This window comes from Hemiscyllium ocellatum, chromosome 4 (genome assembly GCF_020745735.1).
Source record: "Hemiscyllium ocellatum isolate sHemOce1 chromosome 4, sHemOce1.pat.X.cur, whole genome shotgun sequence".
NCBI lineage: Eukaryota > Metazoa > Chordata > Chondrichthyes > Orectolobiformes > Hemiscylliidae > Hemiscyllium > Hemiscyllium ocellatum.
The window spans coordinates 70,739,571-70,759,102 of record NC_083404.1 but is presented as its reverse complement, the minus strand read 5'-3'; the positions used below and the strand labels follow the sequence as shown (position 1 = coordinate 70,759,102).

The 19,532-nt window shown below is 42.2% G+C and overlaps 1 protein-coding gene across 2 annotated transcripts in view; it reads left to right on the top strand.

Moving 5' to 3' along the window:
- The window catches only part of si:dkey-122a22.2 (uncharacterized), a 191,881-nt gene that overhangs the window by 160,384 nt on the left and 11,965 nt on the right, over positions 1–19,532 (top strand). Inside the window, exon 10 of one of the 2 annotated variants that reach the window (XM_060824317.1) lies at positions 11,059–11,155. The exons of the other annotated variant lie outside the window; for it this stretch is intronic. Coding sequence (XP_060680300.1) covers positions 11,059–11,155 — 97 coding nt within the window. The remainder of the gene's footprint in view (positions 1–11,058; positions 11,156–19,532) is intronic. 2 annotated transcript variants of the gene reach the window in all.

Here is a 19,532-nt window from a genome sequence, read left to right as displayed (position 1 = left end):
AAGACAAACACATAACCTCAACACCAAGGAGAGGGAAGCACTGAAAGCACTAAGAAATGATAAGAACATAATCATACTACCAGCAGATAAAGGCAGAATGACTGTCATCCTAGATAAATCAGATTACATCAAAAAAGCACAAGACCTACTAGCAGACACTAACACCTACCAAATGAAGGATTCCGACCCCACACCACAACTCACCAATAGAATAAATAACACACTAAGGAATCTACAAAAAAACGGACAGATAACCAAAGCGGACCTACGAAGAATGAAACCGGAAAGCAACAACACCCCCAGATTCTATGGACTACCCAAAGTACACAAACCAGACATCCCACTCAGACCCATAGTATCACTACCAGGGACACCAGCATACAAACTGGCCAAAGAACTACAACAGAAACTGAAACACCTGGTCAGCGGATCCAAACACTCCATACAATCAACACAGGAATTCTTGGACGCCATCAAGAATACACACATAGACAAAGAAGAAACCATGATCTCATTCGACATGACAGCACTGTTCACTTCGATTGACAAAACCCTAGCCAGAGAAACAATAGCCAACCTACTGGACATACAGAGCAGAAAACAGGAGGCGGAACCTATCAACAAAGACGGCATACTTAAACTACTGGACTTGTGCCTCACTACACACTTTACATTCAACAATCAGATATACGAACAAATCAACGGAACACCATGGGATCACCAATCTCAAGACTCATAGCAGAGGCAGTTATGCAAAGGTTAGAACAAACAGCCCTACCACAAATTCAACCCAAACTCTGGGTCAGATATGTCGATGACACGTTCGTAATCATCAAAAACACGGAAATAGAAAAAACACACCGGATCATCAACGCCACACTCACAGGAATCCGATTCACGAGAGAAGTAGAAAAGGATAGCCAACTCCCATTCCTAGACGTGATAGTACAGAGAACACCGAACGGAGAATTCACCACAAGGGTACGCAGGAAAACAACACACACAGACCAAGTCCTAAACTATGAAAGTAACCACCCCAACACACACAAACGAAGCTGCATCAGGACACTATTCAAAAGAGCTACAACACACTGCAGTACACCAGAACTGCGAAAAGAGGAAGAGGAACACCTATACAAGGTATTCGCCAAAAATGGATACCCGCGCAATTTTATCAACAGATGCCTAATAGATAGACCACGGAACGAGGACATGCCACAACCAAAAGGACTAGCCACACTACCGTACATCAGGAGCGTTTCAGAACTGACAGCCAGACTACAGCGACCCTTAGGACTCATAACGGCACACAAACCAACAGCCACGCTCAGACAACAACTCACTAGAACAAAGGAGCCAATACCCAACATGAGCAAAACTAATGTAGTTTATAAAATACCATGCAAGGACTGCACAAAACACTATATAGGACAAACAGGAAGACAGCTAACAATCCGCATACATGAACACCAACTAGCCACGAAACGACACGACCGGCTATCCTTAGTAGCCACACACTCAGACAACAAGCAACATGAATTCGACTGGGAAAACACTACTATCATAGGGCAAGCCAGACAGAGAACAGCCAGGGAATTCCTAGAGGCATGGCATTCATCCACAAACTCCATCAACAAACACATCGACCTGGACCCAATATACCAACCACTACAGTAGACAGCTGAAACTGACACCCGGAAGCAGCAAGGACAGACCACTATAAATTCCGGAAGAAACATCAAAGAAGCGCTTCGCAGGAGGCTCCACAGCACTGATGATGTCTCCTAGCCAGGGGACGAAACGTTTGCAACTAAAACTTCCAGCTCGGCGAACAGAACCACTACAACAAGCACCCGAGCTACAAATCTTCGCACAAACTTTGATTAATTCTCACGTCAGTGGTTGGGAAGGTATTGGATGGAATTCTTAGGGATAGACTGGGACTGTTTTCATTGAAGCGTAAGGAGTGACGTTATTGATATTTTTAAAATCATGATGAGCACAGATGAGATCAATGAAAAAAACCTTTTCCCCCTTGTAGGGGAGTTCAAACCTAGAGGGCATATTTTTAAGGCGAGAAGAATAAGATTTAAAAGGGACTTGAGAGGCAAGTTTTTCACACAAAGGGTAGTTCGTATTTGGAAAGTACTGGCAGAGGAAGTGGTAGATGCAGGTACAGATACAGCATTTAAAAGATATTTGGATAGGTATGCATGTATAATATGAAACCTTTCTTAGTTGTGTGATCTTTATTTTGTTTCAAGAATCCTCCTGGATGTACTTCTCAGATTCTGCACCACCCAAGCCACTGGCACTGAGTCCCAGTGACTACTGGGGAAATTAAAGTCACCCACACCACAACTCTGTTGTTTTTACATTTTTCCATAACCTGTTTACATGTCTGTCACTCTATTCCTGCTGGCCTTTGGTGTAACCTTTGGTATAACCCCATCATAGTCATATAACAAATTTGGAAATTTGGACAGAGAAATCACAAGTGGATCTTAATTCAGACAAGTGACAGGTAATGCATTTTGAGCGGTCAAATGCAAGGGGAAAGAATACTATTGCATTGGAGTATTGATTTACAGAGGGATTATGGGGTCCAAGTTAATTGGTCCCTGAAAGTGGCAACACAAAGTGGTAAATAAGGCATGTAGCATGCTTGCCTTCATCGGTCAGGGCATTGAGTAAAAAAGTTGGCAACTCGTGTTGCATTGCATAAAACTGCAGTTAGCACATAATTAGAGAATTGTGTATAGTTCTGATCGCACAATTTGGAAGGATGTGGACACTTTGTAGAGGGTGCAAGCAACATTTATCAGAATGTTGCCTAGATTGGAGTGCATTAGCGATAAAGGGAGGTTGGACAAACTTTGTTTGTTTTCACTCAAACTTCAGAGGCTGAGGGATGACATCATAGAACTGAGAAGCATGCATAGGATGGACAGTTGGAGTCTCTTTGCCAGGGTTGAAAATGTCAAACCCTAGGGGGCTTAGGTTTAAGTGAGAGGGGGTCAGTTTAAAGGAGATGTATGAGGAAAGTGTTTTTTTCATAGGGGGTCGTACATGCCTAGAATGTACTACTAGAGGAGGTGGTAGTAACAGATATGACAGCAATGCTTAACAGGCAGTTCGACAGTTAGGAACAAGCAGAGAATAGAAGGATATGGACCATGTGCAGGGAAATGGGATAAGTTTAGACCAACATCATGGTTGGTGCAGAAATGTTTAGCCGAAGAGCCTGTTTCTATGTTGTATTTGTTCTGTGTTCTAAGTTCCAAAGCTCAATACGATATTTTGTTTAAAAGGGCCACCTCAGTACGATGGGACTTTGTCCCAGACATATCAGCCTTTAAGAAAAAGTGAGGACTTCAGATGCTGAAAATTAGTCAAAATCTGTGGCGCTGGAAAAGCACAGCAAGTCAGGCAGCATCCAAAGAACATAAGCCCTTCATATTTATTTCCTCATCTCCTATTGCTTTTGAATATTTAGTCATTTTGGAATGCTATTAGTGCTTTAGTACAGTACAATCCTTGATGTTGTGCCAACCTTTTATCCTACTCTAAGATCAAAATAACCAACATTCCATTCATTTTACTATCTTCCATGTGCCAATCCAAGAGTCGCATAAATGTCCCTAATGTATCTGACTCTAATACCAAAGCTGGCAATGCATTCCATGCACCCATCACTCTATGTAAAGAACCAGTCTCTGGCATCTTCCCTAAGCCTTCCTCCAATCACCTTAAAATTATGCCCCCTCATGATAGCCATTTCTGTCCTGGAAAAAAGCCTCTGATTATGCACTCTACCTGTGTCTGTCATCATCTTGTACACCTCTATCAAGATGCCTCTCTCCCTTCTTTGCTCCATTGAGAAAAGCCTTAGCCCTCTCAACCTTTCTTCATAAGACAAACCCTCCATTCCAGGCAACATCTGAGTAAATCTCCTCTGCACCCTTTCTTAATCCTCCACATCTATCCTATAATGAGGTGATCAGAACTGAACACAACACTCCAAGTGTGGTATTCTAACTAGGGCTCTATAGAGCTGCAGCAAACCTCGCAGCTCCTAAACTAATGAAAGTCAACATATGTGTTCTTAACAACCCTATTAACTTGTGACAACTTTGAGGAATCTATGGACGTGGACCCCAAGATCCTTCAGTTCCTCTACATTGCCAAGAATCATGCCTTTAACGCTGTATTCTGCATTCAAATTCGACCTTCCAAAATGAAGCACTTCACACTTTTCCAGGTTGAACTCCATCTACCCTGTTCTGAATCCTGTCAATGTCCCGTCGAAATCTACAACAGCCCTCCACCCTATCCACCACTCCACCAACCTTTGTTTCATTGGCAAACATACTAACCCACCCTTCCACTTCTTTGTTCAAGTCATTTATAAAACTGACAAAGAGCAGAGGTCCCAGAACATATCCCTGCAGAACACCACTGGTCACCAAGCTCCAGACTGAACACTTTCCATCTACTACCACCCTCTGTCTTCTATGGGTCAGCCAATTCTGTATTAAGATAGCCAAATTTCTCTGTATCCCATGCTTCCATACTTTCTGAATGAGCCTACCATGGGGCACCTTATCAAATGCCTTGCTAAAATCCAAGTACACCAGATCCACTGCTCTACTTTCATGCTTCTATCTTCTACTGTGAAGACTGATGTAAAGTATTCATTTAATTCCTCTGCCATTTCCTAGTTCCCCGTTTTATTTCCTCAGCCTTATTCTCTAAGAGGCCTATGTTCACTTTGGCTTTTTTCTTCCTTTTTATATATTTGAGAAAACTTTTGTCTGTTTTGTTATTGATTGCAAGTGTACTCTGAAAATATATTTTCTGTCTTTGTTATTGAGAAAATTAAAAAAAAGAAAAGACAGTTCTCACTGGAATATGTCTTTGTTGTGAGCCATTAACTATTTTCTTAAATGTCTGTCATTGTTCTTCAACCAACTTTGCTGCTGAATTTCCCCAGTTGACTCCAGCCTGCTGTGCCCTCATTTCATTTGTAATTGGTCTCATTTCATTTTAGCACAGTTGTTTCTCATTCTACCATGTTATGGTCACTGTTTCCAAGGAGATCTCATATGTTGTTCCAAAGAAAACCACCCAAGCTGACCTAATTTCTCCCTCTCTTCACCCGAGCTGGCGGCACGGTGGCACAGTGGTTAGCACTGCTGCCTCACAGCGCCAGAGAGCCGGGTTCAATTCCTGCCCCAGGCAACTGTCTGTGTGGAGTTTGCACGTTCTCCCCGTGTTTGCATGGGTTTCCTCCGAGTGTTCCGGTTTCCACCCACAGTCCAAAGATATGTAGGTTAGGTGAATTGGCCATGCTAAGTTTCCCGTAGTGTTAGGTGAAAGGGTAAATGTAGGGGAATGGGTCTGGGTGGGTTGCTCTTCGGAGGGTCGGTGTGGGCTGGTTGGGCCGAAGGGCCTGTTTCCACACTGTAAATAATCTAATCTTAAAAAAAAGATAATACTTAGGGCGGCATGGTGGTACTGCTGCCTCACAGCGCCAGAGACCAGGGTTCAATTCCCGTCCCAGGCGACTCTCTGTGTGGAGTAGAACATTCTCCCCGTGTCTCCTTGAGTTTCCTCTGGGTGCTCCAGTTTCCTCCCACAATCCAAACATGTGCAAGTTAGGTGAACTGGCCATGCTAAATTGCCCGTAGTGTTAGGTGAAGAGGTAAATGTAGGGGAATGGGTGTGGGTGGGTTACGCTTCGGCGGGTCGGTGTGGACTTGTTGGGCCGAAGGGCCTGTTTCCACTCTGTAAGTAATTTGTAAGGTAATCTGTAAGGTTCATAGCTAAAGCACTCCATTCCAGACAACATACTGGTGAATCTCCTCTGCATATCCACCAGTCCAAGTACATCTTTCCCATTATGCGGTGACTGGAAGTGAGTACAGTATTCCAGCTGTGCCCGAACCAAAGTTCTGTGGAACTCCAACATAACCTTACTTCCCCAATATAAACTATATTTATTATGATGTGGAGGTGCCGGTGTTGGACTGGGGTGGACAGTGTTAAAAATCACACAACACCAGAGCTTCGAAAGCTTGTACTTCCAAATAAACCTGTTGGACTATAACGTGGTTTTGTGTGATTTTTAACTATATTTATTATGCTTTTGATTGACTTTTGTTGTTCTTTAAAACTTTCACACATCACTGTCCTACCACAAACCTTTTCCACATTATATGTTTATTTTTTCAATCTGATGCTGTCCTTGTCTACCATAATTAACATAATTGGCTTATCCCTAAAAGAATCCTTCTTTTACAATGGAATTTGTCTTTGCTGTGGGCCATGAATAATTTTCTGAAATGCCTATCATTGTTCTTTGCTGCTAAACTCCTATTCCAAGCCGTTTCTGTCATAATTCCTTTGTAATTATCCTATTTAAGCTTAGCACAGTTGTTTCTGACCGATGTTCCTCCCACTTAAACTGAATACTTCATTCAACTGCATTATGTCACTGTTTTTGAGGGGATCTTTTACATCATTTATTAAACTTGCATTATTTAGAAATCACCAGTTCCAAAATAGCCTGATCCCTCCGTGGATCCACCATATATTCTTAGAGTCATAGAGATGTACAGATAGAAACAGACACTTCAGTCCAACCCATCCATGTTGACCAGATATCCTCACCTAACCTAGTCCCAATTGCCAGCACTCGGTCCATATCCTCTAACCTCTTTCTATTCATGTACCCATCCAGATGCCTTTTAGATATTGTAATTGTACACTCTCCACCACTTCCTTCAGCAGCTCATTCCATACCTGCATAACCCTCTGCGTGAAAAAGTTGCCCCTTCAGTCCCTTTTAAATTTTTCCCTTCTCATCCTAAACCTATGTCTGCTAGTTCTGGAACTGTCCCAGATACACTCTATGGACTTTTCCTCGTGATGTCCTCTGCCAAATTAATTATCCAATCTACATGAACATTGATGTTACCCATGATTAATGGACTTGCTATGTTTGGTACTCATTATGTCCAATTTATTGTTTCCCTGTGTTGCCTTGTATAGCTACTGTTTGGTGGCCTATACACCACTTCTACCAGTGTCTTCTTTCCCTTTATCAATGAATAGCTATTTATATTGTGAGCCTTGTTTAAAACTCCAAGAAGGAGCAGGCAGTTTTTTCCTCCAGGATTTGAAATATTTCAACAGCATTATATTTCCTCAATGTAAATCACACATTGCGTGCATTAGTTCTCAATTCAGCAAAAAACGGGTCCATTTGAAGTCTGTACTGAGTTCGAATGAACCTGCTGGGTTCAGGATTCCCACATTTGTGAATTACATCTCACCCTCTTTCTCCTGCCAGCAAAAATCTATGAAATGAAAGCTGTGTTTACAGATATAGGGGCAGGCAACGGCCTTGTGATATTATTGCTGACTATTAATCCCAAGACCTAGATTCGAATCTCACCACGGCAGATGGTTGATTTTTAATTCAGTAAAAGTCTGGAATGAAGAGTGTAATGATGACCATGAATCCATTGTCAATTGTCGTAAAAACACACCTGGCTCACTAATGTCCTTTGGGGAAGGAAACTGTCAACTTTACCTGGTCTAGTGAAAATATGTCTCCAGACCCATAACATTGTCGTTGACTCTTAACTGCCCAGTGAACAATTGGGAATGAGCAATAAATCCTCATCCTATGAATGAATTTAAAAATGATTTAGTACTTTTAGCTAAAGTGCAAACCTCTGTGAAAATGCAGGCTCAGTGAGGCTGATTCATGATTAATGGTTGAGCTAACAGTCCTTTAAGACATTAAAAAGGGAGAAACTTTCTCAGAAAGAATACTGCAGAATACTGTTCCCAGTGTGAAGTCTTATTTTCTACTACATTTTACTGCTGGTGAAAATCCATCTGCTGGATATATTTTTGTGAAATCAATGTCAGTGTTGCACATGATCAGCAGAGAAACTAAGGATCTTATTACTGATTATTCTTAATTCGAGCTCCTTTCCATTATGCATCTGGGCATATTTTTCATTTCTTTGCAGGATATGGGCTAAGGCAGCATTTAATACCTATCCTTAATTACCCTTGAAAAGATGGTGGTGAGCTGTTGTTTGAACAACTGTAGTCAGTGTGGTATAGGTACACTTCTAGTGCTGTTAGGGAGCAGAAGTAATTCCAGAATTTTGGTGCAGCGACAGAAATGATCAGTGAGATAGCTCCAAGTCAAGATGTTTTGTGACTTAAAGGAGAACTTCCAGGCGATGGTGCTCCTATGCATCTGCCCTTCTAGGTGGTCGAGATCATGGGTTTGGAAGGTGCTGTAAAAAGATCTTTGGTGAGATGCTGCAGTGCATCTTTTCTGTGGTGCACACTACTACCTCTACGGTGCTAATGATGAAGGGAATAAATGTTCAAGTTGGTGCCAGTTAATGGGCCATTCTGTCCTGAAGAGTATTGAGCTTCTTGTGTGTTGATGGAGCTGTACTCATCTAGGCCGGTGGGGAGCATTCCATCATACTCCTAAATTGTGCCTTGCAGATGGTGGACAGATGTTGGGGAGTCTGCAGGTGAGTTATTGTTGCAGAATTCCTAGCTTTTGTCTTGCTCTTTAAACTGAATTTTTGGTTCCTCTATGAAATTTTATTTGTCTGAAATGTTTGCCTTTGGAATAGTTACGTGATGCAAGGAGAATTCTGAAGTATTGTGTCTCAAGTGCAGTGAGGCCTTGATGGTGTTAAGTGAAAGAATTTGGGCATAAAATGATAATGTCATTTAGATAGAAAATTGTACTGATCAATGTATTTGAATATTTCACATTGAAAATACCTTATTTTAAAGAATTGAAAAGCTTGTGATGGAACATAATTCTGGTAATTGTGTGTAAATCTGAACTGTTTTTGTTAGTGTTTTGTAGTGCAATCGCAAAGTTAATATTCAGAACAATATTTTTTGCATTCCATAAAAGAAATAGTAACTAATATTTCATTTTCCAAACAAAGCTAATCATTAAGAATAAGAATTCAATTTTTCCAAGGGTCTCAGATGAAAGGAGGATAGAGAAGGTTATGAATTCACTTTTTAAAATATTGCATTGTAATCTGAAGAGTTTCTGGCAAGAAATTTAGACAAAACAAACACGGGGAATTCTGGAGAAACTCAGCACATCTGGCAGCATCAGTGGAGAGCACCAACATGTCTCCTGCTCCACAAGAGGATCGAACATCCTGGACCACAACTACACAACTATCAAAGACGCCTATCACTTTATCCCCTGTCTAGACAGCAGAAAATCAAATCACAACGCTCTGTTCTGCCTCCCAGCTTACAAACAGAAGCTGAAATGGGAGGATCCTTCACATAAAGTAGTACAATATTGGTCCAAGGCAGCAGAACAGTGTCTCAGGGACTGCTTGGAAGTGGTGGACCGGACCGTATTCAAGTACTCAGTGGAAAATCCAGGTGAATATGCCACCACATCACAATTTCATTAGCAAATATGTGGAGGATTGCATGCCAATGAAGTCAATGTAGGTGTTCCCCAACTGGAAACCTTGAATGAACCAGGAAATCCACTCTGAAGACCAGGTGTGCAGCATTCAGGTCGAACAATCCAGATCTCTACAGAAAATTCAGATATGACCTCTGCAAAGCTCTCAGAGATGGCAAGAGGCAGTACTGACCAAATTAGAGGCCCAAACCAGCCATACAGATACCTGCTAGGCAATGCCAACTCAATGTAACAAGATACGATGTGATGTGCTCGATGCTTCCTATGTTCAGTTCGAGCAGAATGCCAGTGGTGCAATGTCACCTACCCCTACAACTCCAGATGGACTTGTTCTCTCCATCACTGCTACAGACATCCGTTCGGTTCTCCTGAGAGTCAACCCAATGAAAGCGATGGACCCAGACGGAGTCCCCGACTGTGCACTTAGCTCCTTTACGGACCAGCCGGGGGAGGTATTCACTGACATCTTCAACCTCTCCCTCCTACAAGCCAAAATCCCCACCTGCTTCCAGAAGACTGCAATCATCCCAATCCCAAAGAAAGCACATGCAACATACTTTTATGACTACTGCCCAGTGGCTCTGACCCCCATAATCATGAAGTACTCGAAGCACTTTTCCAAGGGTCTCAGATGAAAGGAGGATAGAGAAGGTTATGAAATTAATCCCTTTATAATTATGGGGGTCAGAGCCACTGGCCATGGCCTCCCAGTCTGCCTCGATCCCCTGCAATTTGCCTACTAGTGAAACAACAGCAGACACCATTTCCCACATATATGCGACGGTCAAGAAGACACAACAATTCATCTTCCTCAGACGGCTTAGGAAATACGGCATGTCCATAAAGACCTCACCAGCTTTTATTGACGCACCATAAGAAACATACTATCTAAGTGCATAATTGCCTAGTATGGCAGCTGCTCTGCCCAGGATCGGAAGAAACTACAGATGGTTGTATGCATAGCCCAGACCGTTACGGAAGCCAACTTCCCATTCATGAACTCCATTTATACTTCTTATTGCCGTGGAAAGGCTACTAACACCATCAAAGACCCCTCCCTCACTGGTGATGCTCCCCCACAATCTCTTCTGTCAGACATAAGATACAACAGCTTGAATACAGACACACCAACAGGTTCAAGAACAGTGTCTCCCCAGCATTATTAGCCTGCTAAATGAATGCTCTAATTTCAAATAATTTTGATCTTGCTAATGTTAATCTTGCTTTGCACACCGCCTGTGCAGTGTGACTTGTATGCCTCACTCTGTCTAAGCAGCCTATGATCTGTATGTCCTTGTTTGCTATGATCTGCCTGTACTGCTTTTCACTATACTTAGGTACACGTAACTACAATAAATCAAATCAAATCAAAATGGAGTTAATGTTTCGAGTCTGGCATGACTGTTATTCAGTTCAGAACTTGGATTCACCAGACCTGCTGACTTTCTTGAGCATTCCGCCACCCACCGTATTTTACTTTTGTAAGCTATTTATATATCCTTATTGGAGAAGCTACATCTTTATATTGTTCAATTCTTGTTTATTAGAGACATTCTGAAATTTAAACCGCTGTCCAACGCAATTACTATAACAGTGATCACTGGAGATTATTATGATGAACAGCTTCCTGAACATTTGAATAAGGTAAGGACTATATTGTAATGAATGGTTGGTGCTCTGGTTTCCTGCCACAATCCAAAAAAATGTGCAGGTTAGGTGAATTGGCCATGCTAAATTGCCTGTAGTGTTAGGTGAAGGGGTAAATGTACAGGAATGGGTCTGTGTGTTGCTCTTCGGAGGGTCGGTGTGGACTTGTTGGGCCGAAGGACCTGTTTCCACACTGTAAGTAATCTAATCTAATCAATCCTTTTAACCTGCTGAAGATCAGAAAAACTATTTGAATTCAGGGTAGAAGTCTGTTTGGACTTGTGTAATAATTTATATGTTTATTCAACACTTCACACAACAGCAAATAAGTGGCAGGGTTGTAAGGCAATAGTCGCATTAAAGGAAGATGTCTCACTCTGAAAGTAATGTGGTGATCTGAATTTATTAAGGGTATTGTAGTGATTGGAACAAGGTCAGCCAGGTGGACCTCTCAGAATATAGGTTCTCTGATTGGGGCTGTTAACCTAGTCCAAACAGGGAGTCCTGGCTGACAGATATAAACAGGAGGGTCAGGGCTTCTGTTTACTTCAGGAGTCGGCTCTGAGCTAGCTGGGTCAGTGTTGTGTACTATGTCCATGTAAATAAAGGGTGACTGAGTGATGGTATATTGGCTTTCATAGAGTTAATTCAGTGGTAACAAGAGGAAAACACACCTCGAAGCGATTTGCTCGCAACAATTGCCATTGAGTTGGGCTAAGTATTTCTTGCAACATGCTGCTATTTGGGAAGGTTGACTAGTTCGATCCTGCCGTCGGAGACTAGGCCCAGTACGTGGAAAGAATGCATTATTTTTAGCAGCAAATGACATTGTGGCAGATAAAAAGTAATAAATAATTCTCCTGAATGCTTGTGGATCCACAGCTTTTTCAGTTATTAGAACCCTAATTTACTGTTGAGTGGCCGGATATTCAAAGCTTTCAAGAATTGATGGATTTAGCCAAGGATTATTACAACCCCAAGCCACATCTAATTCAAAACCAAGTATCGGTTTTACTTGGCAGTTTGAGAACCAGGGAATCCATATTGTGATTTTTGCTGAGGTTAAGACGACTGCCACAGGTATGTGTTTAACCCACGTGAGATGCTGAGAGACTGGTTGTAGAATTAATGATGTGACCATGCAAAAGCACCTAATAACTGAAGCTTTGCTGGACTTCAAACGGGCAGTGCAACTGGCTTTGTCATTCAAAAATGCTGCAAGTGGAGCATGAGTTACAGATTATTCTGATGAATGGGGACACCAGACTGACTGATCACTACTTGAGTGAAGGCAATTACATAGCTTTACTCAGGACATATCCTGAACAGAGGGACTTTAGGCCGGCCCACGCCAAACCCAAAACGAACTGAAGCCTTGGCCAAATGATTAATCTTTTCTCAAGGATCTGTGCAGGCAGGATCTGTTGCTGGCAGTTAGTGGACTTGAAACAGCAAAAGAGTCCCACCAAACTTAAACTGAGCAAAAGAACTCATAGGCTGGTACCCAGGAGAGTGCACATGCTGGAAAGTCCACCTCCAACTGGTTTGAAACAGTTAAGATTACTTAGCAATATCCAAATCAAACCATTCAAAATAAACATCTGTTTATTTGGTCACCCAGTTCTAATAGAGGTTGATATTGTATCAGTGATTGCAGAACCAGTCTTTACCAAGATTCATTCTCTAATCCTTAAGTGTGCGCAAGACTTCGGCCAGCCTGTGAATCTATACCGGGGAACTACTGCAGGTTAAGGGGACAACTTCAGTTCCAGTTTCTTATGAGAAGCAGCTGGTTCAATTACCACTGATTGTAGTAAATGCTCAGGCCCAATTAGATTAGATTAGATTACTTACAGTGTGGAAACAGGCCCTTCGGCCCAACAAGTCCACACCGACCCGCCGAAGCGCAACCCACCCATACCCCTACATTTACCCCTTACCTAACACTACGGGAAATTTAGCATGGCCAATTCACCTGACCCGCACATCTTTGGACTGTGGGAGGAAACCGGAGCACCCGGAGGAAACCCACGCAGACACGGGGAGAACGTGCAAACTCCACACAGTCAGTCGACTGAGTCGGGAATTGAACCCGGGTCTCAGGCGCTGTGAGGCAGCAGTGCTAACCACTGTGCCACCGTGCAATCTTAGAGTGAAATTGGTTGAGAAAGGTTCAATTTAAAAATGGCTGCCTGACTGAGTCCCATAAAATAAGGACTATGAAAGGGACTAAGATTACCTTACATGTTGACCAAGAACCAGTAATACTATTCTACAAAGTCTGCCTAATGCTGTTTGCCACACAGTTAAAAGTAGAGGCAGAAATCAGGAAGCTGTAAAGTGATGGAAACATCAAATGTAATAGTTTGCAGAATGGACAGCACCAGTCATATCAACTGTGAAGCCAACAAGTTGGTTTGCCTTTTTGTGGATTTCAAACACGTTATAAACTGTGTTTTGCAGCTCTCCATAGAGGACTTGTACGCAAAACTGGCTGCCCTTCATAAAGCTGGATATGAGCCAAGCAAACTTGCAGTTTCGAATAGTTGAGGATTCCCAGAAGTACGCTACAATTAATACCCAGAAGAGTTTGTACTAATATATAATACACTTCCTTTTGGGTTATCATCAGCCTGTACCATTTCTCAGTAGATGATTGAGAATATTTTACAAGCTCTACCCCAGTTCACCACTTATCTGGATGACATGCTAATAAGTGGGAAGGCTAATCAATGCATTGAGAGAACTTGGACATGGTGCTTAAGTATTTCTCCAAAGTGGGTGTCTGCCTTAGAAGTGACAAATGTGTGTTCTAGGCACTTCAAGTGGGCTACAGAGTTGACAAGACCAGGTTACATCTGTTGGAAGACAAAGTGAGTGCGATCAAAGGTGCCCCAGCTCTCATGTCTGAACTGGAGCTTAGGTCTTCCCTTGGGTTAGTGAATTATTACAGAAAATTCATACGTAACCAAGCATCCATCCTGGCACCCTTACACTAGCTATTGAGAAAGGTCTTGGAATTGGTCCCATAGCTGAGATGTAGCCTTTAAGGAAGTGAAAAAGCAGTTAATGTCATCTAAGGTCTTGGCACATTACGATCACATATGAGATGTGGTGCTGACATGCGATGCCTCCCCATATGCTATTGGGTAGTGTTGGCTCACCAGTAGCTCAACGGAGATGAACACCCAACAGCATATGCTTCCCAGACTTTGGCAAATGCCAAACAAAGATATGCCTGGAAAAGGAAGGTTTGGCGGTCATCTTCAGTGAGGAAGTTCCATCGATACTTTTATGGAAGTAAATATAGTAATGGACCACAAACCCTGCTAGGGCTTTGTAAAGAGGATATGGTCATGCGCCACAAGAGAGTCTGCTCTGGTTTTAAACTTTATGGCTACCCTTCCGGCCACCACTGACAATATCAGACTGTGGACACAAAAAAGATCCTGTCTTGGTGTTATGCCGTGAGTAGAGTAATTGTGGATTGGGAGAAAGGAAGTTAGATTTTGGTGTTTGTAAAATTGTAAAAAGCCGGTAGGGACGTGGGGGTGGGCAAAGGGATGGTTTCTTTAAAAGATGGTGCTTTTCTTTGGTGCTTAGAGTTAAAATAGATGTCCGTGAGCAGCTTTAAGTTTGCAGGAACAGGGAGCACCTGAAGTGAAACATTTGTATTGAAAGGCTGTGCAGTTAGCAAGCCAACCAGCAGTTTTTTTAATCAAGACAGCAGGTTTTGAATTTAACCAATCAATTTGAACCAAACACCTAGATATCATAAACCTATTAAATTTAAATATGATGGCTTTCACAACATAGGACTAATCCTATTGTAAGAAATTTTTGTCATCAAGAGTATAAAAGGACGGGACAGTTAGACAAAGACCCCAGAGTTAACTGTCATCTGCCAGAGATAAGAGTCCTTAACTCTAGAGAGACCAATTGACTCTCTCAGTCACCTGTATATGACAGCAAGCATCATAGAACAGTACAGGACAGAACAGGCCCCTCAACCTTCAATGTTGTGCCAGTCTTTTACCCTGCTGTAAGATCAGACTAACGTACAGACCCTTCATTGTACTATCTTCCATTTGCCTATCCAAGTGTCCATTCCACGCACCCACCACACTCTAAAGAACCTACCTCTGACATCTTTCTAAAAACCTTCCTTCAATTACCTTACAATTATGCCCCCGAGTGATAGACATTTCCACAATGGGAAAATGTCTGTGGCTGTCCACTTTATCTATGCCTCTCAACATCTTGTCCACCTGTGTCAAGTCACCTTTCATCCTCATTGCTCCATTGAGAAAAGCCCTAACTCCCTCAACCTTTCTTCATAAGACATGCCCTCCTGTCCAGGCAGCATCCTGGTAAATCTCCTCTGCACCCTCTCTAAAGCTTCCACGTCTTTCCTGTAATGAAATGACCAGAACTGAACACAATATTCCAAGTGTGGTCTAGCGAGGGCTCTGTAGAAGGTTAGCGAACATGCAATTTTGCATCTTACTCAGCTCGTCCAGCTACCACATTGTATTACAATCTTGTAGCTTGTCATATTTACCGATCTATGTTTCCTTTAGAAATGAATGTCAGCCATTTTAGTTGTCAGGTATCGGGAAGGCAGCTGTCCTAATACTCTGGTCAACATTTACCCCTTAGCTATCACCAAATATCAAATCATCTGGGATTTTATCAATTTGATGTTTGTTGAATCTTGCTGTTTTTAAATTATCTGCTGTTTCTGTCCAAAAAAATGACAATAAAGTGCATTCTGCAAAACAAATTTATTGGATGGCAAGGGTTTGGCATGATTTGAGAGTGTAGCCTTTCTGATATGCAGAACTAAAGCCAATCGATTATGTAAATTTTCCCTATTGACACCACCTAAGGAATCTACTCGTACTACTTCCCTAGGTAGTGCATTCCATATCCTAACAACCCTGAGTAAATTCTCAAATCAGCTGGCTTCGAAGAACTGTGTCCCAGGCTGCTGTGGGAGGTAAGGCAGAAAATTGTTGGGGCTCTGATCCAATTTGTTAATTCCTCTCTGGCTACAGGGGAAGTGCCAGAGGAGTGGAGGATGGCAAATGTGATTCCATTGTGATGAACCAGGAAATTACAGACCGAGTCTCACGACAGTGTTAGGGAAACTGGTGAAGAAAATTCTGAAGAAGCAAAATAATACCACTTGGAAAGGCATGGGTTAATTAAGTATTGTCAGCATCGCTTTATCAGAGGGAGGCCATACCTAACAAATTTGTTAGAATTTTTTGGAAATGTGATTAAGTGTTTGGATGAGGGAAGTTCAATTGCTGTAGTTTACATAGACTGCACTCCCCCGTTCTTTCTGAGTAAACTTTGAGGCGAAGCGTTTATAGAGATCAAGCATTAACTCATACCCAGCACCTGCCTAGGCTGTGCACTCTCCTGCAGCTCCTGAACTTTTCTTGCTGTTTCATTTACTGCTTCACTAATGCCACTGGCTTAGCCTCTTTTCCCACATCTTTTCTTTAACGACCAGCACTATGACTTTACGTGTCCCACTTTACCACAGTGGACACACCTGAGGCTTTTCACCCTCTTGGCCTTTTTTAACCTGTGGTAGACTATTACCAGTGTGCTCTACTCTTTGGTTTGTACTTTAGGATCTTCCATCTCCCAATTTCTATCCCTCATTGGATGAAATTATTGCTGGAAGCTAAATTTTGCTTTATTCCCCCAATTGCATACTCATCTGCAATCTCTGCTGCTGTTCTCACTTCTTAAACTTTCTGTTCATCCACATGAATTCTTATCATTTCTGGAAGTGAGTTTTTAAACTCCTCCAGCAGAATAATCTCTTTATGAGCCTTCTAGGTCTTATCTAGCATCTATCTATCAAAATTTACTATGTTGTAATTCTTTCGAACTCAACATAAGTCCGACCTGGTTTCTCCCTTATGTTTCTGATCCGCTGTCTATATACTTCTGGTGCCAATTCATAAGTGGTCAAAATAGCCTGTTTGATATCTGCATAATTTCTTGACCCTTCATCCAACAGCACTGCAAATACCTCACTAGCTCTGCCTACCAGCTGAGTCTGAATCAACATTACCCACAAGTTCTCTGGCCACTCCATCTGCCTAGCCAATTTTTCAAATGAAATAAAGAAGGCTTTGACATCTTTCTCATAAAAATGTGGCAATGTTTTAACATATTTGTTTTTTTTCACTACCTTCTCTCTTCATCTCCTTCCTGTTACCTTGATGGGCCTAACTAATTCACAACTTCTGAAGTTCAAATTCTCTTTCTCTTCACTCTCTCTTTGCTCGGCTAAGAACCTTCTCTCCCTTTCTTTCTGCTTGCTCTCTCTCTCTCTCTCTCTCTCTCTCTCTTCTCGTGTCTTTTTGTCTCTCTCCTTTTTGCTCTCTTTCTCTCCTTTTCTCTCTGTCCCTTTTCTCTCATGGCTGTTTGGTCCCTTTCTTTATTTTCTGACCCCCATTTTCCTCAATTGTAATTTAGGTTTTTCTTATTCTACTGTGCTTGCATGTTTTTCTGACACACCTAAGTGCTTGACTAACTCCCTTACAATTTCAGCTTTGCTTTTGTCCCTGGTTAAACCCAATTCTAATCTCTTTGCTAATTCTAAAATTATGGCCTTTTTCTGTCTTTTTAAACTTTCTTGGCAAATTTGCGAATCATTAGATTACTTACAGTGTGGAAACAGGCCCTTCGGCCCAACAAGTCCACACCGACCCGCTGAAGTGCGACCCACCCATACCCCTACATTTACCCCTTACCTAACACTATGGGCAATTTAGCATGGCCAATTCACCTGACCCGCACATCTTTGGACTGTGGGAGGAAACTGGAGCACCCGGAGGAAACCCATGCAGACATAGGGAGAACGTGCAAACTCCACACAGTAGGTCGCCTGAGTCAGGAAATGAACCCGGGTCTCTGGCGCTGTGAGGCAGCAGTGCTAACCACTGTGCCACCGTGCAGCCCCAAATCTTCAAATCCCAGAGCCTCTTTAGCAAATTTAAGAGCCATTTCTCCCCTTTTAATTTAACCACCAACAAGTAACTGAAATTAAACAAATTATCTCACCTAAGATTTATTTAATGATCGAGGACACTAATCGGCAAGTGTTTAAATCTGCTGGCTCTTTCGTACCCTAAATCTGTTCAAATCTGTCCAAATCTCAGACTGGATCTGTCTAAACCTGTCCAAACCATGGACCCAAGCCCCCCCCAACTGTTATGACACGCCAATGAACCTTTCTGCTAATTAAACCAAACACATACACAAACACATACACATGCCTTGTAATTTGTTAAAATATGAGTGACCGAGAACTCTCATATTCTTCCACTATTTAAAAAAAATGTCAATTTATTCCTTAACTCTAAAAGTGAACACTTAATGACACTCTATAACAATATACGGTTCTTATAAAACATGTGTTAAAATGTCATCAACTTAATTTCAAAACCACACAGGGTGACCTCTCCTTTCCTGTTTCTAACCTGAGCCCAAACTACCTCAGTGGATGAGTTCTCAAACATTATCTCAGCTGCTGTAATACTATCCTTGATTAACAATGCCTGCCTCTTTTACCATCTTCTCTGTTCTTGCTGGAACATTAACATTGTGCAACAACCATTCCTGTCCCTCCTCTACCCATGTCTCTGAAATGGCCACAACATCGAAATCCCAGGTATCAACCCATGCTGCAAGTTCACCCACCTTATTCCGGATTCTCCTGGCAATGATGTACACACATTTCAAACCAAAATCCTGATTGCTGGTGTCCTCTTGCGACCTTGTAAACCTATCCCTGACCTCACTACCCTCAACTCCTGTACATTGGAAATACAATTTAGATTCCCATCCTCCTGCTGCATTAGTTTAAACCCCCCAAAGTGCATTAGCAAATTCCACCCCCACCCCCAGAATATTGGTACCCCCCAGTTTTGGTGAAGACCATCCTGTTTGTAGAGGTCCCACCTTCCCCAGAAAGAGCTCCAATTATCCAAGAATCCAAAACCCTCCTTCCTGCCAATCCCTGCAGCTATGTGTTCAGCTCCACCCTCTCCCTGTTCCTTACTTCACCAGCACGGACAACAAACCAGCGATAACAACTCTGTTTGATCTAGTTCTAAGCTTCCACACTAGCTCCTTGAATTTCTGCCTTAGACCCCCACCTCTCTTCCTATCTCTGTCATTGATGCCTCTATGAACCACGACTTGGTGCTGCTCCCCTTCCCCCTCAAGGATCCCAAAAACACGATCAGAGACATCATGAACCTTTGCACCTGGGAGGTAACGAACCAATCGTGAATCTCTCTCATTCCCATAAAACCTCCTATCTGTCCCCCTAACTATGGAGTCC